Source organism: Meleagris gallopavo, chromosome 1 (genome assembly GCF_905368555.1).
Source record: "Meleagris gallopavo chromosome 1, MGAL_WU_HG_1.1, whole genome shotgun sequence".
NCBI lineage: Eukaryota > Metazoa > Chordata > Aves > Galliformes > Phasianidae > Meleagris > Meleagris gallopavo.
The window spans coordinates 128864854-128891025 of record NC_139404.1 but is presented as its reverse complement, the minus strand read 5'-3'; the positions used below and the strand labels follow the sequence as shown (position 1 = coordinate 128891025).

The following is a 26172-nucleotide window of genomic DNA, read 5'->3' as shown; positions in this document are numbered from 1 at the left end:
AAAATTGGTGGTACATTTTGAAAATGTGTATGTTTAAGCCTTTGAGTAAAGCTTCAAGGTACCAATCATTTGTATTCATGAACAGCAATTATATGGATACCTCCCAGAGTATTCTTAAAAATTAACTGCAGCAAAATATGTTCTTCGCTCCATTTTAATTTACTCAAAATGCATGTAATGCCAATCTTACAAAAATTTGGATGGTCAAGGTGCTTTCTAAAATTCTTACATAGTAGCATATAAATCTAAAACTTTTGGAAGAATAGCTGCAACAGAGCATACAGAACAACAATCAGACCAAAAAAAAAAAAAAAGAGAGAGAGAGAGAGAACAGAGACACTCAAATAAATTAATTTCTGAGAAATTGAAGGTCATGGGTTGAGAAGTTCCAGAGTTGCATATTATCAGAAGCTTAACAGCTGTAACACAGTGTCAATTTGTTGTTAGCGTCATCTGCTTCCCCAGCTGTTTCCCTTGCTGACTGACTAGTAACCACTGAAATGTCTTCTTGCTCTCCTGGAGCATTGCTCCATCATAGTATGGATATTCTCGCATATCCTAAAGCAATTCCCAGGTTAAGTGCACTTGATAGCAATTTGTTCAGCATGGATGGCTTGATGCCATAAGGTCAAGAACTTAAGGTAATTTACTGTCATTTGTCAAGCTGGTGAAGTGCAAGAAAACAGACACTTCTATAGATAATACGCTCTTAGTTGTGTTGCAAGCTGAATAGCAGAAGTTACATTTTCTTCTAGAAGCACTGAGGTCTCCAGGTCTTATAATGTTGTAAAATGAAGCATTTAGAGGGCTCGAAACAATTAGGCTATCTACAAGAAATATTGCATACCACCATCACCATACCAACAGCCATTCTCCATAGCCCATTCTGTAAGTTAGATGAATCATAGTTGTGATATATTGTCTAAGCAGATGTGTCATTATTCCATAGGAAATATTATACCCTTCAAATGAGTGCAGAGGTGAAGTCACCGAGCACAATAGAGAAGCAGAACACAATAACAGTTACAGGCTGAAACAGGCTGAAACAACTCTCATTGCATCAGTAATAACTCTCTCCTTTGATGCAATATAGCCATTGTAAGAGCAGATGTCAGTATCTGTGGATTAAAGGGCATGCTCATCTCCTGGAATCAGTTCCTTACTATTTAGTGACGATAAGTAGTACTGAAAGTAGTCATTACCAAATTGAAGCTGTCTCTGTTTAGTCAAAACTACAGTAGGAATACTGAAGGAACTTGCACTTGACTACATGCTACTCATACAGAAACAAACAGCTATGCGTTGGATCATGTAACAGAAAGTTTCCCATATTATTGACACTGTAATTGATTTTTGGTGGGCTGGCCATAAAATGATAAAGAAAGGCCAAAAATCTCCCTGTGCTGTTCTTTCCTCTCAAAATATTAGTGAACTCACTGTGTGGCCAAATAAAATCTCATCTTCTCTGGTGTTCTATCTTGCTGATCAAACTTATCCCGACATATTGCAAATGCAATCTCAGTTTTTAAGATCTTAACATTTTCACGTAGTCAATGTGATTTTAATGAATCTTTCAGAATTCATTTGAGAAAAGAGGCCCCATCAACTGCCTACTACAAAATCTGTACATTCACAATTTGGGCAACAAATTCTGCATCAAGTTGGTGTATTGATTGCAAGAGAGCAGTGATTTCCTTTCCTCTGTATCAGGACATAAATCCATGCTAGGAGGTAGGATCAGGACCCAGACCACATTGGTATGCACCCTTGTGGTTCCATAACTGCTTTACAGGGAAGGGGCAATTCTGCTTCTGCCTCTTAGCATGAGGGCATAGAAGCCGCAACATGACTGGGGGAAATTTAATACCTCTTTCTTCCTGAACTGTGGAAACAAAAGTATCCAAATTAAGCCAATGTGGGAAGGCTCCTGAGGCTTTCAGTTACACATTGTTTGTTTAGCAAGTGGTCAGAGGCTCTCTCAAATAGCAGCCAGGCTTAATGGGCATTTAAAAAAAAAAAACAGTTGTTCAGCAGGGAGAGGGAGGTGATTGTCCCCCTCTACTCTACTTGTGAGGCCCCATCCAGAGTACTGTGTCCAGGCCTGGGGTCTCCAGCACAGGAAGCATATGGAGCTCTTGGAGCAGGTCCAGAGGAGGGCCACTAAGATGATCAGAGGACTGGAGCACCTCTCTGTGAGGAAAGGTTGAGGAAACTGGGATGGTTTAGCTTGGAAAAGAGAAGGCTCTGGGAAGACCTCATTGTGGCCTTCCAGTACTTGAAGGGAGTGTATAAACAAAAGGGGGTTGGTTTTAAACTAAGGCAGGGGAGATTTAGGTTAGATATTAGGAGGAAGTTTTACACAGAGAGGGTGGTGACACACTGGAACAGGTTGCCCAAGGAGGCTGTGGATGCCCCATCCCTGGAGGCATTCAAGGCCAGGCTGGATGTGGCTCTGGGCAGCCTGGTCTGGTGGTTGGCGACCCTGCACATAGCAGGGGGGTTGAAACTACATGATCACTGTGGTCCTTTTCAACCCAGGCCATTCTGTGATTCTATGATTAAAAAAAATTTAGGGGATTCACTGTTAAGGCTTGGAGATCCTGCAAAGCTTTCTGTTCTTTCACTGTACCTCTGTATCTTCTGCCATAATCTGCCAGCCAAAAAAAGTTAACCTTCAAATCAGTCTCACAGCCTGGCACAACAAAATTGGCAGTGAAAATTGCTTGGCAACAAGAGTTCTTGTGGAGAATGGCAGGGCTTGTTTTTGTTGTTCACTTAGGTTTTTCATGCATTGTTTCTTTATTCACATTCATGGAAAATATGTGGATATTACATTTGAATTAAAACACAGTTATTTTCTGCAAGTTAGACTTGAGGGACTTGTAGGTATTTTTCATGCTGTGTAAAGAAGAAGGATAAATGAAGTCATGCATACCTTAAAACAATGCCCAGCAGGGTGAAATTTTAAACAAGACAAAGAAGATACATATGGGAAAATGTCAAGAAAAAGCACCATGACCAGAGAAGCAGTTTTGCAACACAAACACCAAGTGTATTAGTATCCAAAATACTGATGAGATATTTATATTAACTGTCTTTGTTGTTGGTAGGCTTTTAATTTGCTTTGTAATCTGCATCTACTACATTAATTATTAGATGAATAGAAGTATATTGGATTATGCATTAGAGAACAATCTAGTCTTAACTGGCATGGACGTACCATTGTTTTCTAGATTGTCTTTTATTATGATTAGTACTGGTTGAAGAACTGTTTTTGGACTTCTATTGGAAAATGCCAGTCTAACAAAAAAGGAAATTAAATATTGGCATGAGAATTAACTGTGGCTTCTGAGTACTAAATTGATAAAGAAAGACATTCAGAAGCTATTTCAGCTGTGTAGGTCAGGTGAGGCCTCATTAATTATTATGGCCTTTAGAATAAGATGATAACATAATCACTTTAAAAATCTCAAGCTAATAAAAAATGTGGGTTTTTTTTTCACTGTTTTGCGTTAACTTCAAAAGTATAGTAGCACACACTGCATTATGACTATCTTCACTTTTTAAACTTTCAGCTTTTTTCAACTTTTTTTTTAATAATATAATTTGCCCTACTTATTCAGTGTATATGTAAAGCAGTAAGTGTACTGTGTCCAGACAACTAATTAGTATAATCAGTGGCATCTCTGAAGAAATCTACTTCTGATAGAACGAATCAGAATTTTTCTCTATTGAGGAAAAAAAAGAAACAATTGTGGAAATTCATAGTTTTCCTGGAGTTACATCTCTATTTTTGTGTGCATTACTACTCCTCAGTTGAACTATGCTGACAAAATCACTAGGTGTCAGATCAGAAATTTAGTTATTCTCAAATATCTCTGAATCAGCGAACAGATACTTATGTGCATTTTTTTCTTTTCTTTTCTTTTTTTTTTTTTAATGAAATGATACTTATTTAATTATTTTCAGATGGCTATCCTAAAGAAGAAATGATTTACAGATGGAGAAAAAACTCAGTGGAAGCTGCTGACCAGAAGTCTTGGAGACTCTATCAGTTTGACTTTATGGGTCTCAGAAATACTTCAGAAATTGTGAACACCTCTGCAGGTAAGAATAGCAAAACTTATAAAACTTATAAAATTCAAAGAATGTATTTTTTATGTATGAGTGAAGTAAGCTTCATGGTTACTCAGACTCTGCAGTAAGCTCCATAATCATCAGTTGGTTAAGTCTTCTTTGAGCCATAGAAGGAGCCTGCTGGAAGTAAACATCTGCTTAACTGATGGCAAATTTTTGAAAATCCTATTGTTATTATTATTAACTGTTCCAATTTAGGCAGTACTATGTTACTGTTTGGGAAACAGTGTGACCAATTAAAAAACTGATTAGTCTCTGAAATCACTGCTGGTAGGTCATGTCCTACCAAATAACATTAGTAATTTATTCTGAGGACTGGATACTTTTTGTAATGAAGCATCACTAAAGCTTTAGTGAGTATTTGGGGTTTGTTATTTAGCAGAGCAAAATGTAGCAAACATGTATTTTCTTCTATTATTGATAGAAATCTCTGTAGCCTGCATTTTTCTCAGGAATGCTTATTCAGGTGAATGAACCATAAGTTGGACCAGGAGTTGGTGAATCATTAAAGTATCTGTATGTAGAAGCATATAGGTTGGAGAAGACTTTCAAGATTATCAAATCCACTCATCAACCTGACTGACTGAGTCGCTAAACCTTTGTCCCTTAGTGATCCAAAGTCAAGCATGTACTTGGTGCCACAGTATGCAGGCAGTGCTGGTCATCAGCAGGAATAGGGAAGGTCTACTATTCCTGCTTTGTTCACATCTGGAGTGATGCTATCTTCAGTTTGTATGAAGAACCGCTAAATTCACTTGCAGGAAGAATTACACAGCTAGCCTTATTAAGATGTTGATAGTGTCTTGGTAAGTAAATAGACCTATCAACCTCTTGACTTGCACAGGATAAAACCATTTTTAGGTTTCTTTCAAGAGAGTAAATTGTTAACTTAGAACAACAACAAAAACGTTTTTCTCACGCTCTTTTCTGTATGCATCTAGTTTCTTTAAGATGAATGAATAGACAATGTGTTTCTCCTATTATTGCTATTGCTGCCTCTATTCACTCATTTTTATGAGTGCAGTATTGAACTGTACCTACTGGAGCCATCATGACATTTCTGTTCTCCTAAAGTTATTAGGAACAAATGAAACTTTTTGGCAACCTGGAGTTCATTGAAACACTGTAAACAATACTGAAACAAACTTGTCAGGAGGCTGTGGGAACTAAGCTGGGAGAAACTTTGTAAAATACATGGGTCAGATAACCTACTGGTACTATTAGATAGAAAAAATATTTGTTCATATTTATTCATATTCACATTCAAAAAATATATTGTTCATATTCTGGCCAGCAGATGACTGAAAAGGGGCTCTCAGTCAATAAATATATGAAAAACAGGATGTTGAGTTTGCACATGGACTTATTTTAAATTATTTTTTATAATGAACTCTCCAGGGGTATTTTCATTGCTTTCCAAGGTATTTTCAAGGCCAGATTTACTGAATATTAACATTATTTACTGTCAGGAGCAATCCAGAGCCAGGACTAGGGAAAATTTCATGGTACATTGGAAAACCTTGAGTATGCCTTGTGCTACAGTACAACGATTCTCAAAATGGTGGGTGCACAGTTGAATCTGGATGCACAGAAGTGAATGTATGAAAAGAAGGCTGCACTGGGGCTGACCTTGCAACACTGCAGGTATAGAACGCCCTTGGTTTTGGGCTGCTTTCCAGGGAGACTAGTTCCCATGGATTACCCTCTGGCAACCTATAGATGTCCCTAGCTGCCATCTCACTGCAGAGCTGGGATAAAAAGAGCAGCATTATGTGTAGTGTTATTCAGGTAATTGTTAGGAGTAACAAGATGGAGCTGGGAAAATGAAAGCAGGCAAGATACCAACAGCAGCTTCCTGACAGGGAGAGGTACTAAAGTGTCATCTGTTCCTCCTAAGGGAAATTATGAAATTTACTATTATGCAGGGCATTAACAAGTAGACTAGACAAAACATGAGAAAATGTACTGCAGGGAATGGTCCTCCTGTAGCAGGAGATGGATTCAAAAGCCTAATACCTTTTTTTTTTTTTCCACATCTAACTTACACCCTTCTGCTGTTTTATGTCACTATTATTTCTCACTAAAGTGTGTGTTCATCTACAATATGGGAACTACCACAGTGTTACCTGCCTGTATCCAGTTCAGATATGCCTTTTTTAGCTCCTTTTCAGCAGTTACAGTGATAATGAAGACAGACCACACTGACCACACAGCAACATGCTGCTTTTCTTCCGTTTTTTGTGTAAGCCAGTTCATTTTAGCCACAAATCGAGTAGATTCTGTACTCAGCAGAGTTCTGCTAATTGATGTTCTTTCAATCTTTCCAAACATTTTTTTTTTTCCCTCCAAACATTTGTATAACCTTTCTGTTAATCCTGGGCAATTTAGGAATTATGCAAGTAGGAAATCAGCCATAGCAAAGACTGTTTCTGATGTCTGAGAAAGAGAAGAAGCTCTGTCACCTCTTGCTGTGTGCCAGCAAGGCAAAGCATTAACATAGTGGCGTGTTTTACTCTTGCAAGAGGACTGTTCTCTCTTACAATAATCTGGCAACCAGGGAAAGTCCTCATTGCCATCTAGAAGAGATACTCAACATTTTTTCTTGAGGATGATTACTGCGTTTCATGCTAAGCTACAAACATAATCTACACAATAGAGCTCACTGTGTTGGTGCTGTGGCCAAGCACCTTTGTCTTACACTCTAAGTAAGCTCTCACTGTCAGGTCATATCAAACTAATTCACAAATTTGGGAGAATTCCCACACTGTTGCCATCTGGCAAGGTACTCAAATACCGTAACAAGAGCACTTATCTTACTACAATGTCAAATAAGGTTGACAAAGATAATTAAAGAAGGGGGAATATTAAGCCACCTGGCACTGAGCTGTGAGAGAGGAGAAAAAAGAAAAAAAAAAAAAGGAAGGAAACGTATATAAGGAAAAAAACCTGAAATTTTAAAATTGCCGATCAGCCAATGGAAGGGTGATCAGGAAAACAGGAGTGAGAAAGAGAGCGTCATGCTTAAAAGCACACTGTGTATTTGCAATATACCTTAGGCTCATAGAATTTGGAAGAAGAAAAGCAAAACAAACAAACAAAAAAAGCAAAAAAACTGCCACAACATTCTCAGAATTGTGAAGGAATCTACAAGTAAATGTAATGGAATGAGCTGTAGTGTTGCTTGTGCTTTTCTGCTAAAATCTCCCCCAGGGAAAGCCTATTCATTCTCCTTAAGGCACTCAATTTTTTACACTCCTAGATAAACACAAAGACCTTGTAGCTACTGAATCGCACTTTCATTTACTTGAAAACTTCTTTGCACCATACAAGTTCTATTTATGTTCTTCAGATGCCTTTAGCCTGAGAGATTTTTGCTGTCCAAAGGAGCCTTTGCATAAATATGTTCAAGCTAATACAACAGAAATAGAGAACAACACTGTGCTCCATTTAAAATCGCTGGTAGCAGATCATTAGAAAATAAATACAGAGAACCAGATAGACAGCATTACTGCACCTCCTGAACAATCCCCATCAAAATCCAGACCCAATAAATGGCCATAACTGCTGCCATAAACAGGTATACCTTTGCAAATAGCAGATGGATGATGATGAGTGCAGTCTTCCTGTCATACAACTTCTAAATTGTGTTGTATATTTTGAAATATTTTGAAGTTGTTGCTTCGGTGTGGATCTCAGTTTAGATAATTTTCTCAGCCCTATGTCACAGTGCCACAAAGCAAGGTCAGTATCTTTTTTCACACATTTATGTGAAGCTGTGTGGGGAAAATGCTAGTAACAAAACAATTTAAAGTGCACAGTCTGTTTAAGGAGACGTTAAATGGCAAGTAAAATGCTACCCTGGAATAAAAATAAGAAAGCAAACAGTGCTTGTATTTTAAGAAGATTCAAGTACCTACATAAACAGCTTTTGGTAGGAGAGAAAAGAAATATATGTATTTTTGTAGCAAAGCCAAATTTCGCTGTGGGAGCCCCCATCAGGTTAAGGGGTGGGTCACATGGAGATAAGCATTAGCTGACACTCTCCAAGTTTTTCTGAGGACTATCAGATTCCTAGAGTCATTTGTGTATTCTTCTCAAGACAAATGTTTATTTGTTTTTTAATTTCTCAAACACCCAATTTAGTGGGATTTGCCTCAGTTGGCCATTTTGCACAAACTGTTGTTGATCAGATAACATTCTGAAGCAGACAAATGCCTCGGTAATTTGAAAACAGTGCGTACCTTTACCTACATAGCACTGCAAGGACTTGGCCTCTTTCTGCTAGGGTATCACATAAACTCAAATGCTTTAATTGTTAGGCTATAGTTTCAAGACCCCATCAGGCATCTACTCTGGGTTGTCATTATTCCAAGTAGAGTTCATTCCTTTCTGACTGATGTGAGCACTGAAGGAGAGAGAAAGATGATTGGGGATTTATTTTTGTTTTTAAATCTGAATGCATGAGTGTAGGTATAGCTGGATTCTAGCAGCTCAGAACTTGCTTTCACTCAGTGCCTCTGTCTGTCACCTATCTGTCTGTGGAAAGAATCAATCTCAAGTTAGTCTCAGACTCTACAAAGAGATAGAACCAAAAATGCTTTTGGTGGAAGAATTCTGTTCCTCTGCTCTTCATTCTTTGGTCCTGACACACCTACCTCTCTTGGTCTATTTAGGCTTCAAGTATAACCCACTGTCACAATTTTTTTTGTCTTCTTTTATATCTGATAGGTATAGGATTGCTGTAGCTGTCCTTAGGCTCTTGAACACTGGGTTCTGAATTTATGTCTGACGTTTAGATTAATAGCTTCTTGAGAATGCAGCAAGAGATGAAGTGAGAAAGATGTGCAAACTTTAAGGCTTTAAGAAATACGCAATATGTCTAGCCTGCCTGGAGAGCAAAATGGACATGCTGTGCTCAAATGTTGTATTTACAGCAATAAATGGAACATGCCCAGCAACTATCCTGGGCATTGATGTCAATTGTATGCTGATTGCAAAGGAGCTATCTTACTTTCCAAGCAGTTTGCCTACACACCAACTGCATGTGTGGTGGGGATGGTCCCTGGCACATGCTCAATCCTGAACCATGTCTGGGAATCAGTTATATGGCACAGACTGATTTGGGCCTGAACTGTCCTGTTTTTCACAAAGACATTTGCCATGTCAGATGCATGAGAAGATCAGTGAAGATGATGGGTCAGCTGAGACTTCACCTGGCAGCCAAGGTACAAAGCTTTGACTCAGCAACCCCACTTAAATCTGTCACGTTTATTTTATAATGTGGGCAGACCATATGTTCCTTGGATTTCAGTTTCCATTTTAAAAACAATTTTGGTGCTCAGCTGCCTAAAACTTTCAAAAAGTCAGCAGAATATAGGTGACAAAGCATTCAGCCTCATCTGCAAAAGCTGCTCTGTGCCTTCCATGCTCAACTGCAGCCAGGGCAGTGCTACAGCTCAGCCACATAGGACTACACCGGCACCCATCCTGTTCAGGGGAGGGGCTCACTGTGTAGACCTCCAGCTTAGCCATAATCTGTGGAATGACTGAATACCATAAGTTGTTGGTTTTTTTTTTTTGACAGTTAACATCTATTCATGAGAAAGCTAGTCTGTTTATAAGAAGATTTAGCAATAATCTGTTCACTGACTTTTTATCTCTGATACAATATTTGTGGTACATCAAATCCCAGTTTAGCAGAGATAATCAACTGTGTCTGTATTGACTTTTAAAATATATTGACACATGAAATGATAGTAAATCAGAACAAATATTTTGGATAAGCTGTAGTTTTTTTAAGTGAAATCTGAACTTTTATTTCTTTACAGCACTTCATCATGCTCTGATATTGTACACTTCGTTTGTGTACAGTTCTGGTAAGTTTGCCATCAGCTTCTGAGGTTGGAAATACAGTAATGAAATGGATGATTACTAATAATACTTCTATTCTAGTAAAGTGTAACTGATGCGTATAAGAATCAAAACTTTTATATTGCCGTGAAAATCCAGCACTTGCCTGTCTCATTACAAAAACATCTCCCAAGAGTGGTTGATAATTTGATCCATAGCCTACTGCAGTTAATGAAACTTTCCACTGTTGCTGGCCTTTGATCAGGCTTTGCCATGCGGAAGTCTGAAATTGGGTGTTTAATGCACTGCTCTAAGTAATTGTTCGGTCACTCACTAAGAAAACTCAGCTTAACAGTAAGGTGACATCAGGATAAGTACATTATGCTCTAGAAACACTTTCCATCTTCTGCTTAGGAACAATATAAATGATTATCAAAGCTGGTTGAGTGGGTTTTATTCCTTTTCATATTTTATGAGTGGCAGAACTGCATACATAACTGGCTTCATTTTTATTCTTTGTCTTGTGGAGACAATATTGCAGTGTTTCATATATAGGCAAGTGGGGAGAGAGGTTAGAAATAAAAGATCTTTATTTTTTGGTGAAAGCAAAAGGATAAAAGGTAGACAGTGGAAACATCAGAGGCAGGTCTTTGCCCACGTTTATTTCTTTAGGAGAAATTTAAGTAGGAAGTGATTTTTCCCTAAAAAATCCCCAGTTGCTCTTGATAAGGATCTTAAGTTGTCCTTCTTAAAGATTTTCACATTCTGTGGAAAATTATGTAATGTTTTCCCATTAGCTTTTTCTTCAGCAGGGTTTTTACCTGATAGCTCCTTATTTTGGAAGTTTCATATGTGTCTAACTTTATAATGTTCTTGAATTAATGTTCTCATTCACTCCTCTATTGAAAATGTTTTATCTGTTGCTCTCCTGGCTTTTATTCCTACTTCAGTTCCATTAGAGTGCTGTATTGATGATTTAGGATTAACGCAATCAAAAGTTTTATATTAACTCAAACTGTGAAGGTTTGGCCTTTTCCTGAGGTTGCTACAATGTTATCTAAAAGTCTTTCAGAAGCAATTGCACTTAATTTAGAACCCATAGTATTGCGCAGGGCATTGTCTGTTTTATTCACTGTTTAATCTTCAACCATAATGAGAATTTTAAGATACAAAGTGGGATGATTATTCACATGTAGCAGAAAGATGCTAGGTGACTTTTTAGATTTTAGTTTGTCATGCCTTGAAGAACTGTAGCATTTTGGCAAGTTTTCCATAAAATTAGCATTTATTCTTTCACATCAGAGTCATATTTCCTGATTCCTACCTTATGATGATGGTAGATCTTTGCTTCTAGAATTCTTTTCTGCAGGTAGTATTCACAACATTCAAGTCTCATTCAACTCCATTTCAGTTAACACGTCTTTCTCCCTAATTATACTGTCAAGAACCAAAATCCACTCTATGATTAGTTGCCCAAATCTGGATTTATCTAACATCTATTGAAGGCAACGTGCATCGTTACATTACCTGCCGCAGGTTGGCAGGTAAGAGCTATGCTATCAGGTAACTAAGGGAATAGTACACACTAGGAAAAAAGTGTTTAGGAAGTTTCCAAAGTTCCTTCTAGCGAATACAATCAAAATATTGATATGGGGTTACCGAGGCAGCACTTCTGAAATGTGAGGAAGCCTATTATAACCAGGGCTACCACAGTATATCACAGCAAACAAGAGGTGAACCCTTGCCACTTGCATCACATTTGGCAGCAACAGAAATCTGGGCTGGCATCAGTCATAATTCATTGTGGTGTTTATAAAATAAACCTGGCAGAAGACACCAAAATAGACTATCACCCATTACATCATAGAAAGTTAATTATAGTCAGCTTGAGAAAAGCTGAAGGTGAGGGCTAGAGTTTCATTGCTTCCAGGGGGGGAAAGACATGATCTCAAGTGTATCAAGTAGCCAAAGATCTCAGAAAAGCCAGTGACTTCTACAGAGTTCTGCCAGCGTCCCTATGCTTCTGAGTAGATTAATCTTCCTGAATACATTGCCTACTTTAATGAGCCTTGCAATTAAGTCTGTTTAGTCTTATTACATTTTGTCATACTAACCATTGGTAGAACTATAATAGTAGACAATATCCTTATGTAGAAAAAATCTGCATGATAATGGGGTAGATTTTTGTCAGCCTCACTTAGAAAATCTTTCCCAGTTTTTCATAAAATTATAATCTTGCACTTATCCCCAGTTGAGAGGAAGATTAAAATTATCATTCTGATATGATGTCCAAAGACTGGCATTCGGAAAACTGGTTTCAGCTATGTTCATCCGCAGAGCAAATGTTATGCAATCTCATCTACCTTATCTTTCTTTAACAGAAACAATCCACAGCTATGTTTGCTTTAATTGTATAAGTGTCTGTAACTGCTTATTCAATTTTTTCAAGTGTATCCTGGACCTTGGGATCCCCTGCCCTGAACAAAATCATGTATAGTTCTGTATGTAAGGAAAACAACTTATTTTTAGTTAAGTATGAGTTAAAAATTTTCATCTGGGAAGTACAGAACCACCACCCACATTCTAATTCAATTCAGTATTGCACTTAATTGTAGGCCTGCTACAAGTAGGAGCAGTTAGAGTGGAAAAAGCATCTAAAGAGTTTCCTGCTCTTCATGTTCACAGCTTCAGGCATATCTTTTGCATACTATAAACACTGTGCCAAATTATTCCTTCAGTACTATCGGTTCAAAACCTAAGTTTTCTTAGGGTAATGAAGTAGGAGAATCACAGAAGAATTATAAAGCAGCTTGACGAGAAAAAAAAATGCATCATTCACTAGTTGCATGCTGCTATGAAACACGTAAGAATGTTACGTGTTAAGAATGTTCTTAATTTTCTATCCATCTTCATATAGTAGTTGTTTACTTCTTAGAATTATGAAAAACTTCAGGCAAAGCTAAAGTCAAATTTGTCGATCATAGTTCTAGTCTTTGTCTTGGTCCACTCTAATTTGAAATCCTTACCATCTAGTCATGTTTTTTTAAAATAAGGATAACTCCTAGGAAATAAATACTGTTAATATTATATCAGTTAATACAGCACGTCTATTAGCACAAAACATTAGTTCAAATGTATTTTGTAGTAATTTCACCTTATCAACTTCCAGCCCATATTCTTTGTTCTATACTTATTCTTCAGTTCTTCCTCTGAGACAAAAAGTGTCAATTGATTTTCCTAACTATTTCCTTCAGAAAGATGAGAACTTGCTAAATGTTACCAAAAAAAAGGAATGAAAAGAGAAGCACGTTTAAATGTGAAGAAAACTTTGTTGTAACTTCTTTTTATTTATGTGAATAAAAAGGTTAATTCTTAAGGCCACATCTTTAAGAGCTCTTCTGGAAAAACTGAGTCCTTGAATAGTTCTCCACAGTCCTTAAAGCATATCCTCAGCAGGCTCTGGACTTCACGTTTTACACACTTGGGATTTATTTAATTATTTGTTATTCAGACTGCCTCCAGGCTGTGTCTACTCTTGGACCAGGCCTCATCAGAAACCTCCAAGGAGCAATCCTGAGCTATTTTTCTGTTTGAAGTCACCAGAGACATTGAAGCGCGGAGGCTACGTTGTGCAGCAGGACTACACTTTCTGCATGAAGTATCCCTGAACAGTGCTGTCAATATTGAGTTGATGATATTTCCCTCCATCACCCCCAGAGAATTTTAGCAAGGATGTAGAGCTGACCTTAAGCTTCCCCTAGCAGCATTTAAAGTAGCTGACAGCTGATTTGGTCTTGCTACTCTACACTGCACATTACAGGCGTAGCTTTGGTTTCAGACATGTCACTAGAGATAGCAGTAGCTTCTTTTGCACAGATGTATTCTCATGACTCACTTCAGAGCACAGGCTTAATCCATTCTTTAATGTCATACATTTAAAAATCAGATCCATTGTGGAATTTCCAGAGAAAAGATTATGAGATGCCAATAAATATTCTATCATTTATGAATGGAGGATTTCTTACAGTATAATGAAACGTGAAATGTTTTTCTGTTGTCATCAAACTTAAAATAAAACTGCATTTCATATAGGTTTAATCCCTCTGAGCAAAACAGCAACAACACCACAACAAACATCTTAAAACAGGAAAAATTTTAAGAAGTTCAGAAAACTTAGCAAAAAATACATTTTCCATTGCTCCTATTTTCCATAACATCTGATTTTCTCTAAAATTGGACTGCCAACATATCCTTTTTATGCCCGTTACTCAAACAATTTCTGAAATGTGAGTGATTAGTCTAAGCCTAGTTCGCAGTCCTCCTGAGGAAAGAGGAAATTACTCCTATATATTCATCTGAGATTAAAAGAACAAAATTTCCTAAAACTGTTTCAAGCATGCTGATACCTTATTAAGCATTGCATTGTAAGTTAAATTCTGCATAACTGAATTCCTGAATATGAATCTCTTTTTGAGTCTCCAAATTCATGAATAAATGTGCATTTTCTCCACTGCTTCTTGAAGTATTTAACTAACCAAGAAGAAACAAACCAGTTCTCAAGTGCTGCAACCTATGGAAGTAATAATTTCTTGAAGGCTACTGGCATTGCAAACTCATTGGCATCCAAAAGCCCATGTTTCCAATGCTGGAAAAAAAACAAAACAAAACAAGCAAACAAACAAACAAAAAAAGAATATTTTTGAAACCTACAGTTCAACTTCTTCTTGAAGTAATATGTCTTCGACAGTAAGATTTTTGTAAAACCTATAATTAGTATTTAATGTATTTTTATAATTGGTAATGACTCAGAAAAATATTGAATTGATTGTCTGGCTATTGTAAGCTCAAAGCTGATCTCAGAAGATCACTGAAAGATGCTGTTATCACTTTTAGTTATCCTCAGCTATTCTGAAATATAACGACATGATGTAATTTTAGAGTTATGTTCTTCAGAAATTGTTTCATTTGAATTTCACTAAGTAAAGAAGGCCATAAGTCATTCCAGAGTAGAATGGAATAAGAAAAAAGAAAAAAATAGTGTTAAATAGAACTCATCATTTTGATTCATGTAGTTCATAAATCTTTGTGCACATTAGCACATGGGTTTGCCATTGTTGTTGCTTCATGTTTGCTTTGTTCCTAAAGTCATTTGTTACTCTCCCATTTAGGAAAGCTGTCATCCAGTTAGGGCACGGATAATGAAGTTTTGGTCTACAAATCATAAAGGACTTCTTAATAATGGTGTAGTTAAATTATTCATTGAAGCTATTTTGCAAATAGTAAACAAATAACAGTACATCCATTTCGGAATAGTCATGGTGAATTTGAGGATGAGATACTAACCACAAAGGGGATGAAATATTTAGCCTTATTTCTTAATTACAACCTTAAAATTTTAAACATGGGATGGGATTGGGGGGTTCTCGTAACGGGGAATGCTGAGAAGGCAGAGATACTGAATACCTTCTTTACTTCCGTCTTCAGTGAAAAGGCTCTCCCGCAGGAATCCCACACCCTGGAGGTTAGGGAGAGGGTCTGGGGAATGGGAGACTTCCCTTTAGTCAGGAAAGAGGACGTGCATGAGCGCCTAGGCAGTACTAAGGTCCACAAGTCCATGGGACCTGATGGGGTGCATCCACGTATGCTGAGGGAGCTGGCGGAGGTCATTGCCGAACCGCTCTCCATCATTTTTGAGAGGTCTTGGATAACAGAGGTGGTCCCTGAAGACTGGAGGATAGCCAATGTCACTCCGGTCTTCAAAAAGGGCAAGAAGGAAGATCCGGGTAATTATAGGCCTGTCAGCCTCACCTCCGTCCCTGGAAAGGTGATGGAACAGCTTGTGCTGGATACCATCTCCAGACAACTGGGAGAAAAGGAGGTTATCAGGAGTAGTCAGCATGGGTTCACCAAGGGGAGGTCGTGCTTGACCAACTTGGTGGCCTTCTATGATGCTGTCACATGCTGGGTGGATGGGGGAAGAGCGGTAGATGTAATCTACCTTGATTTTAGAAAGGCATTTGATACTGTCTCCCACGACATCCTTATAACAAAGCTGGGGAAGTGTGGGATAGATGAGTGGACAGTGAGGTGGGTTGAGAACTGGCTGACTGGCAGAGCAGAGGGTCATCGTTGGTGGTGCAGAGTCTGGCTGGAGACCTGTAACCAGTGGTGTCCCCCAGGGGTCTGTGCTGGGTCCGGTGTTGTTCAACATCTTCATCAATGACCTTGATGAGGGGATAGTGGCCACCCTCAGCAAGTTTGCTGATGATACGAAGTTGGGAGGATTGGCTGACACGCCTGAAGGCTGTGCTGCCATTCAGCGAGACCTGGACAGGCTGGAGAGCTGGGCAGTAAGAAACCGGATGAGGTTCAACAAAAGTAAGTGTAGGGTCTTACACCTAGGGAGGAAGAATTGCATGCACCAATACAGGCTGGGGGATGAGCTGCTGGAGAGGAGCTCTGCAGAGAGGGACCTAGGCATCCTGGTGGACGACAGGTTGGCCATGAGCCAGCAGTGTGCCCTCGTGGCCAAAAAGGCCAATGGCATTCTGGGGTGCATTAAAAAGAGTGTGTCCAGCAGGTCGAGGGAGGTGATCCTCCCCCTCTACTCTGCCCTGGTAAGGCCTCATCTGGAGTACTGTGTCCAGTTCTGGGCTCCCCAGTACAAAAAAGACAAGGGATCTCTTGGAAAGAGTCCAGCGGAGGGCCACAAAGATGGTGAAGGGCCTGGAGCATCTCCCCTATGAAGAAAGGCTAAGTGAACTGGGTCTGTTTAGCCTTGAGAAAAGAAGACTGAGAGGGGACCTGATCCAGGTTTATAAATATCTGAGGTGTGGCGGCCATAGCGGTGAGGCCAGACTCTTTTCAGTGGTACGTGGAGACAGGACGAGGGGAAACGGACATAAGCTGCAGCATAGGAAGTTTCGCACGAATGTGCGTAAGAACTTCTTCACGGTGAGGGTGACGGAGCACTGGAACAGGCTGCCCAGGGAGGTTGTGGAGTCTCCTTCTCTGGAGATATTCAAGTCTCGCCTGGACGCCTACCTGTGTGACCTGGTGTAGGGAACCTGCTTTGGCAGGGGGGTTGGTCTCGATGATCTCTAGAGGTCCCTTCCAACCCCTACAATTCTGTGATTCTGTGATTCTGTGATTGTTTCATCAAAAGTGTTTTATGGCTGCTGATATTGTGTCAAATCAGCAAAGACACATCTTAAATAGTGGAGATCACTAATAATCTCGCTATGCCTGTTCAGATGTGATCAAAAATGCAAGGTTTTCTCTGCACTGGTCAGTTTTCCACTCTGACATATCAAAGGCAACTCTGCTTTCCATACCTACCTTTTAGGCCTTTTTCTTTTTTTCTCTCCTTTCCACTTCTTCATCGTTTTTTTCATTACTCACCACTTCATATCATCTGATGTCCAGTTATCAACATTGGATAATTATATCACCATCAATAAGAGAAAACCAAACTTATTTTTAAATGGTTAAATGAGAAAGTGAACTTTTAAAGATTTTCTTGCCTCCACTGCTTTTTCTCTTTAGAAAATAATTAATCTTTGCATCTTCAGATTTTCGTGCTGCAAAATCAATTCAGTAAGCTTAAAGATGTAGACTTGCTTTTATTTTCATCCTACCTCTAGGGACCCTTGAGGAATGTGATTTACAAGTCAGTATATATTATAAGAAGACCTTTAAAATCAGGAAAACATGGAGAAATAAAGGAAGTCAGGTACTGGGTTCTCTCAACCTTGAATCCAGTGCACTAACTTAAACCAGGCTGAGGCAAATGTAAAAGTAATAGTCAATCAGAATTTAGTATTTAAAAACATTTTACTTAAGTTCATCTGCTTCACAAAAAGACAGGAAAACATATTTTCAGCCTCAGCATTTTTACTATATGTAGTTAAAATGTACTTATTTCCCACTGTAGCCGTATTTAGGTCTTTTTTTTTTCACTAAAAAATGTAAAATGGTTTACAGAATTGGAGGCTGAAGGAATAAAATGGAACAGAGAAAGATTATTTTGTTCTGCTGCAATGTAGAAATTTTGAGATTTGCATCTAGTTGCAGTTAAATATACTTAAGGAAAGTAAAATAAAAAAAAAAAGTTATAGGTGAATCAACCAGAGGTAAACCAAAACTGGAATGTCTTTTTATAACAGTGTCTGTGGAATTAAACACACACTGTTTTTATTGATGAAAGAACAACATTTTCTCCCTCTGCATTTCCATGTAAATGCAGCCTCAAGCATTAGTATTACAGGATCTCTGATGATTTCTAGCTTTGATTTCAGTTCAGATTTTCACTAAGTTAACAACCTTAGCATTAATAATGAAAAATGGCAATGCTATTAATCAAACATACTCAACCACCCAAACATCATTAAAGTCTGATATAATCTTTTTCAATGAATACTTAAGCACCTGGAAATGTTTAGCCGTCTTCTCACTTTTTCCTGAAACTAGTAATCCAACAATGTCAATCATAAGCAGACATACTCCAGTGTTTCAAAGACTATGATTTCATCTTCTGCCTCTCTGTTAAATATCTAAGACTTTAAAAGTTTTGGTTGGTGGGGAATTCTGTTTAATGCTTAGTTTCTTCTTATTCAAAGCACATGAGCAACCAAAGAAATTTAAGTATTACAGAAGAAGGAATGAATTGAAATAGTATAAAATAGTGTAAATAAATGTATATTGAAATAAACCATTTTGAGAAAGAAAGCTAGTAAAGTTTTAAATGTCTTCACTCTGCCTGTGTAAGGTCACCCTGTGAATTAAGGCATTCAGGGAAGAGCTTGCACCTTAGAGTTAATAAATCCAGAGGTTCAGCTCTACAGGGAAAATCCCTCACCATCTGTGTTTGGGGAATTTGTGGGCCCAGTCCACAAGTGTGTCAAGTGTCAAGAGATCACAGAAAAAGAAACATAAAAATGCCCTGTATGTCCAGGAAGAAATGAATATTTTCCAGTTTTCTCTAACAGTAATTAACCAGAAAGCATTCCTCATTTGGTGATTTTGCCTCATTGCTGTTCACAGTTCATTAATAAATTAATTAAACAATCTTAAAAGAAAAGCTGTGGGTGGTTGGGCACAAATGCCATTGCATCAGTGCAATATTTGAATGACTAGGGCATAGTGCAAGAATGAGGAGGCTTGGAGGGGTTGAGAAGCTGATGATCTGATGTTGAACCTCTGTGTAGAACGGCTAGGAAGTCAACTCTGAGAAAAGGCTTTGGAAAGAGGCAGAATATAATAAGCTTGGTGGTGCCGTTGAAAACCTAGAAGGGTGTCCAAGACACTCAGATATCAGTAATTCTCTGCTGTCAAGAAAATACCTGTGAGCCCCACGGCAGATTCTTATTTTTTCATAGCATTTGGTGCTAATTGATCATACTCAGTACTGATCTCTGAGCTCAAATACCAGTAGGACTGTAGGATGGTAGGAATGAAAGGAGATTGTGGTAAGGTGTCACAGAGTTATCTAGATCAATCTATGCCTGTGACAGGGGCGGCCAGTAGGCCCCTGCCACCCTTCAGCCTAACAAAATGGAAAGGGAAAGGGAAAAGGGATAGGGAGATGGGAGATGGGCTCAAGGAAGGAAAAAAAAAAAACCAGTAGCAACAATCTATGGAGGAAAACTTATTTTACTAACTGTGATATCAGAATGCAAGATAACACAATATAATACAATCTAATTGAAATTGAGACTAATAAATCAAATAAAATGGGTGAGAGAGAGAGTTCCCGAGACCGAGTCAAACCTGAAAAGCTTGGAACAGTTAGGAAAGCACCCTCCAGCACCCACCGCCAGGCAGTAAGAGACTGCCCCACCTGGAAGGACCAGATCCCATGACTTCCGTGATGAATACGAATAGGTACCTGGAATTTGAGCATTAATACTTTAACTCCCAGTGCATTACATGATGTTATGATGTGGAATACTGGAAACCAACAAAACACAAAACCATGACAGTCAGGATGAGTTTCTTTTCCAAGGTAACTAAAGATAGAGCAAGAGGACTTTTCCTCTTTAAGTGGTGCCAGGGGAGGTTCAGGTTGTATATTAAGAAAACTTTCTTCTCAGAAAAAGTGGTGAGATATTGGAACAGACTGCCCAGGGAGGTGGTGGAGTCACCATCCCTGGAGGTGGTCAAGAAAAGGTTAGATGTCTCACTGAATGGCATGATTTAGTGGTCATGGTGGTGAGCGGTTGATGGTTGGACTAGATGATCTTTGTCTTGTTTTTCAACCTTCATGATTTAATGATTCTATGGTCTGCAAATAAAATATGGGGAAAAAAATGCCCTGGGGAACCTTTTTTCTAAATCAGGAAGTGGATAAATTCAGTAAAGGCCATTGAGTCTAGCAAAACTTTGGATGAAAATCAAGAAAGGAGGATTCTTGTTTTATCACATACAAACAAACAACCTCCTAAATGCAACAACCACAAAGCTTTTACCATTTCAACTTTTGTCATTCACTGCTATCTGAAGGGAACTGCCAAAAGTGTGTTATTCTGTGTTGGCAGAGCTTCAGGCATTGTGAGACTTGATAGGCTCCTGCAGGGAAAATCAAGGCAATCTGCATTAACAGTGCACCACTCTGTACTGAAAGACTCCTTACTCAACACAGAGAACAAAAAGGAAAGTTTCTGCTCTTAACATTGTATTCTACTGGTTTCAATATGAACCTGTTTAAAGAATTACCCTAGACAATCACTGGGAGAGCCTCATTTAGCAGGCCAAGCGAAAAAGAATGACAGTTCTCTTCCAGAAAAGTCTGACAAGGGAAAATACGTACAATTGACAACTGAAAACAGAACATACCTGGTTTAGAACTACAGATTTAGATTTAGAATTAGAATTGTTCTTGTTTATATCCACCCAAGTCTTATTGTAGATACTAGAAATATTGTAGACAAATTAAAAGCTTCAGATCCTGGACAACCCCTCCACAGCAGGGAATAATCCTGAGTGACTTGACCTCCACCTCTTGTTTTCTTTTTCAATCTGAATTATTGAATATCTGTGTAGATATTCAAGGATGGAATAGATATATAGCTGTGAATATCAACAGGAATACCAGCTGAAGTTCATTATTGTAATATTAATGGGGTGGAATGGCAAGGAACAACATATAAATCAACTTTAGCCAAAACCTATTCTTTTCAGTCCTAAGAGTTTTTTTCATGTTTGTGTATTTTCATAGCTATAGAATTCTATCAGAAGGGTTTTTATAATGCTGTTTACTACTTTAAGTCCTCCAGGTCTTGATTAAAACCACTTAAAATTAATAATTCATGAATAGTAGTATAAAAAAATACCACAAAAATAGAAAAATACTTCTCTGAGTACTCATGGGAACTAATTACATTTGCTGTTTCTGATGGAGATGTATGTTATCTTGCAAGAGTACAGGTCACTTTAGCTAGTATTTAGAAGATAGCATTATTCAACGGTTATTCACCAAAAACCTGTTTAATGATCATTTAAAATTGCATTTTCTGACATTGAAATTCAATGTATAGGAAACTCTTATAATAATAATCTCCAACTAATTCACAGAGTCAAAGGGATTATTCTAGAGGGAACAAAAAATCTGTTGAAATGCAGTTAAGTTGTATATCTCTTTGCTTAAAGCAGAAAAGAAGTCATACGAAGGAAACAGTAAAACAGAAATGAAGACAGCCTGAGGATCGGTACCTTCAGCTGAAATAAACCAGGTAGAAGGTTGATTCAGAAAGAAATGCAGGGAGGAAGTGGTTAGAAATTTCATAATGAAATTGATTTGAAAAATTTCACAGAATAAAAAGAGGTTTTATTTTGTTTGGGGTTTTATTTATTATTATTATTATAATTACCATTTTTTTCAGTATTGTAGCTATTCAAATGTACTATTTGCAGAACAGCCAAAGCAATTATCCTATCATCACTTACAACATTTGCCAAAAATAACAGTTTAAATCAAAACAGCTTATGAATGGTACTAAGAATTCTTTAACATTCTTCTTTAGAGTTATCTTTCTGTAAACTCTGAAACTAAAAAGCTCCAAGAATGCAGTATTATTTACTAAATTTCAGTTCTGAATGCATTTTTACAGGTGACCCATGTATTCTTAAAAACTCAGAGAAGTGCTGACTAAATGTAGTTATGCATAGGAAAAACAAAACAATAGGTGCTCATAGGTGATCTGTCATTTTCATTTTGGTATTTACCAGTATAATTGTCTTTGTCCTAAAAATATACTTAAATATTAATAGAAAAGCAACCCACTTACATCACAAGTAATTCTTCAGGCCCTTCCACACACTTTAGTTTTACCAGTTCCTCCTATTCATTTTCTGAGCGCGTAAGGAGGCTACGTCTCATATTAGCATCTCATTAATATTTTATATATGTACAATCATCCAAAGTTTTCCATAACTGACTGATAGGGCCATAGAAACCAGATTACAGGAACTAAACCATTGCTCTTAAATATTGCGTAAATTGTTCATCATTGAATTTTCAATGCGTTCAGTGTTCAGCAAACAGGTGCTGTCAGCACAGACCAAGGCACAGTGCTTTTTTACTGCATCCTTCACAGAAGATTCAAGGGACTGAACCCTAGAACTAGGGTTCTTTTTCCTTAAGCCAGCTCTTCCAATCAGATTGATGCCCACTAAGCATCATGGCTATTAATTGTTCTGCTAAGACCTGTGACCAACCTATGTACATAAGATACTTCATTTCCATGTCTATCTCAGTGTTTCTAACAATAGTACCATTACAGGGGAGAAATACAGAAAACTTGCTTATGCTTTTCTCTCAGAATTGACTCTTCATCAGGTAGCTCTTAAACAAAGCCAGACCCAAATGGTAGCTGTATTTGATCAGGTTGCAAAGAGACCCTGTGTATATATTTCCCAAGTTTCCTGCTTGCATGGCTAAATCAAATTTCCCTAGCTGGTTATTTCTAACTTCTTACTGTTTTTTGCATGCAGTTTGCATATTGCATATGCATATGCAGATTTGTCTGTGGAAGCAAAGCACAGGGCAAAGAGAGTGCTGGCTGGCTGTAAAAAAGAAACAATATTGCTGAGGCTTAAATTAACAGTGCCAGTGAAATTTTTTGGCTGTCCCACTGGTGCCTCATTAAACACTTAATCTTTGAGTTCTTAAGTCTCTCAGATATGGAAACGTTGCTAGTTTTTATTATTTGGAAGATTAATTTGAGTGAACTGTGGAACATATAAGGTCTCTACACTTGTCATTAGACCACCAGTGCTGACAGATTCTATGTGCAGATGTAAAACTAGTGCTTAGAAGAAAACTCTCTAAAGTACCTCTTGGTCAATCTGTGGTGTGCATGTAGTCACAGGAGACCTTGTATGTTGTGATTACCCAACAGCAGTGGTCTCAAATGACCCCACTGAGACAGGTTGCACACCAGTATTAGTAAGGCCTTCAAGCAGCTAGTCTGGTGCCAGACAGTACTGTGCATAGAGCCTCTCTCATGTTCATCCGGTTACACGGTAAAGAAATGATATTCATAGAATCATAGAATCATAGAATCCTTAGAGTTGGAAGGGACCTCTGAAGACCATTAGTCCAAACCCCATGCAATGAGCAGAGGCCCCACAGCTAGATCAGGTTGCCCAGGACTTTATCCAGCCTTGCCTTGAAAGTCTCCAGGAATGGGGCACCTGTTCCAATGCTTCGCCATCCTCACTGTAAAAGATTTTTTCCTTATATCTAAACTAAATCTACCCTCCCTGAGCTTGAAGCCATTTCCCCTTGATATTAGTGACTTAGAAACCTGTACCTCATCAGTTTTCTATAGAGTGAAATGCTTTTGAAAGCATTACTACTAATTTTTAGGCTGCAGTCTGCAGAAGACATGCCCATGCTTGAGTTTGCATCTAGTTTTTTAATGAAAGTAGGGCATGGTGACAATTCCCAGTCATGCAAGGAGCAGAAACAAAGTTTATTCAGAAAACAAGTGATTGTGACCAGATGTACACAACAAGTACTAGCTATCAACTTCTGGCTTTTCCAGTTATTCTGTTTCACCAATTTAGCTTTTCAAATATATGAGTCTTTTTTTCATGAATGAAACAGACTTGGCCCTTTCAATTGACTATACATGAAAATTTAATGTTTTACAGACATTTGAGAAAAAGCTTTGAATTACACTCTACTATTTATTTCTATGGTACAGACTGGAATGCCAACTCCAATAGCAGTCTCTAAATAGTTAAAAAAAAAAAAGAAGATTATCCCATATTTAGCCATTCTCAAATTGCCCTTCTATAAGTTTCTGAATTTTCAATGACTTTTCAATGTTACAATTAGAATTCATCTTGTGTGCTTTTAATTTCACATACCTGACATACAGTCCTCCCCACAGATTCTTTTGAAAGGACAATTCATGGTGATTCATGGATCAAAGCATGGCAGTCCATTCCAATCCCTCCCTCCCCCCCCGAGAACTCATACAGTGTTAGATAATTGCATTAATATTTGTGATTGAGGAAAACCAGAATCTATAAAGCAATAATCAAATATGTTACTCTTGCTGTTCAAAATTTATCATGGTTAAAAATAAATCCAGAGTTCAATCTGGCTTCCTTACACAGAACTGGGTTTCTTTGTTTGCCAAAAACTAATTAATTTCTGGCATTGATGGATGTAGACATGTTCCTCCAGTATAGTTTCTTCATTCTACAATCAACTGTGAACTGTGAATGAAACATTACTCTAATGTCCTTGAATCACTTATGCTGCTCATCCCTTTCTTCAGAACGTTATGAGTAACATTATTCTCTGCAGTTGTTTATGGTCATGCTTCCTTTTCTGAATCATACAGCGAACATGCAGAAAGAATTGTAGGCTATTGCCCAAGAGTAAGGAGAATTATTATAAGGTGTTGCTGAAAAGTATTTGGGGAATACAACCCTAGTTTTTCATTTGCAATGGGGATAGGCATTGGTAGCTTTTCTGACAGTGTGAACATGTAAGATGAGTGCTTTAAAAAGTCAGTGCATGTTATGCTACTGTAACTTAAATATTTCACATTGCAGAATATCAGATAAAGAGAATTCATCAATGAGCAAAAGAAGTCTGCTAGAGAGAGCAAGGAAATTAATATCAACAGATGGACTAAATCTCTGATTTTATGTCTTTAACAATTCTAAGCTAACATGATTGACATGTTAAATCTGAGTTTATTACCAATTGAATAAAAGAAAATTATTTTGATGAAAACCCGTGAAAGTTTGTGAATTTGGAGTACGGACATAAAAAGTATTACTCATAAATAGAGACAGATGAGAAGTAGTTGGCTTTAGAATAGATTTACGCTGGCTTTTCCCTTCCTCACAGAGGTACTAGGAAGTACCGAACACACTGACTAATCAAGGAAGGCAATATGTTAAACAAAACCTTATTAGGAACAGGAAAAAGAGAGCTATTAGCACAAAATTAATTTGTTAACAGCACGTCACAGTGAAGGTATTAGGGGATATGAAGGAGAAAATACTATATAAATACCAGAGATACAAGCCAGGTAAATTAATAAAGATAAGAGGGATTGCTTGTTTGTGAATATACAATTTAAAAAGTAGTATTGTTGACATTTGAAGAGACTAAACAGTCATTTTTGAGAATATAAAAAAGACTGATAGTAATTTAGTAAGAAATGCTTGAGCTGGCAAAGAAAAAGCTAAAATAACACTCAAACAGAAGTCGCATTACCTTTTTCCAGCTGTCAAGTATCTTGGAAACAAGTAATTGGGAATGCACATGGATCAATATTTTTCTTTATTCTACCTGATAAAACAGCAAACAGAGTGCAAATTTGCGTGTGCTACAGAATACCAAATAGCTCCGTAGAAAAAGATAACACATCTACCTATAATGTTAGGTGAAAAATAGCTGTATATGACAGCATCAGCCAGAAAATCTCTTCTGCAATTGTGCCCCCTGGAATTTCTTGACATTATCTTTTACATTTTCTTAACTCAAAAATCACTGCCCCTAGCATGCATGGATTCTGTGTGAGATAGACAGCTAGGATGTATAAGATAAACTAAGCATAGATTTTTTGGAGTGCAAGTAATCCCTTGATTTTTGTTTGTGGAAAACAGAGAATACTTGTTACCAGCCACTTCTCCAGCACAACTCCTTTGATTAACATA

At 37.8% G+C, this 26172-nt stretch overlaps 1 protein-coding gene across 1 annotated transcript in view; it reads left to right on the top strand.

Annotated features, from left to right (window-relative positions):
* Positions 1-26172, top strand: part of GABRG3 (gamma-aminobutyric acid type A receptor subunit gamma3) — a 304040-nt gene that overhangs the window by 253864 nt on the left and 24004 nt on the right. Inside the window, exon 6 of the mRNA XM_031557588.2 lies at positions 3970-4107. Coding sequence (XP_031413448.2) covers positions 3970-4107 — 138 coding nt within the window. The remainder of the gene's footprint in view (positions 1-3969; positions 4108-26172) is intronic.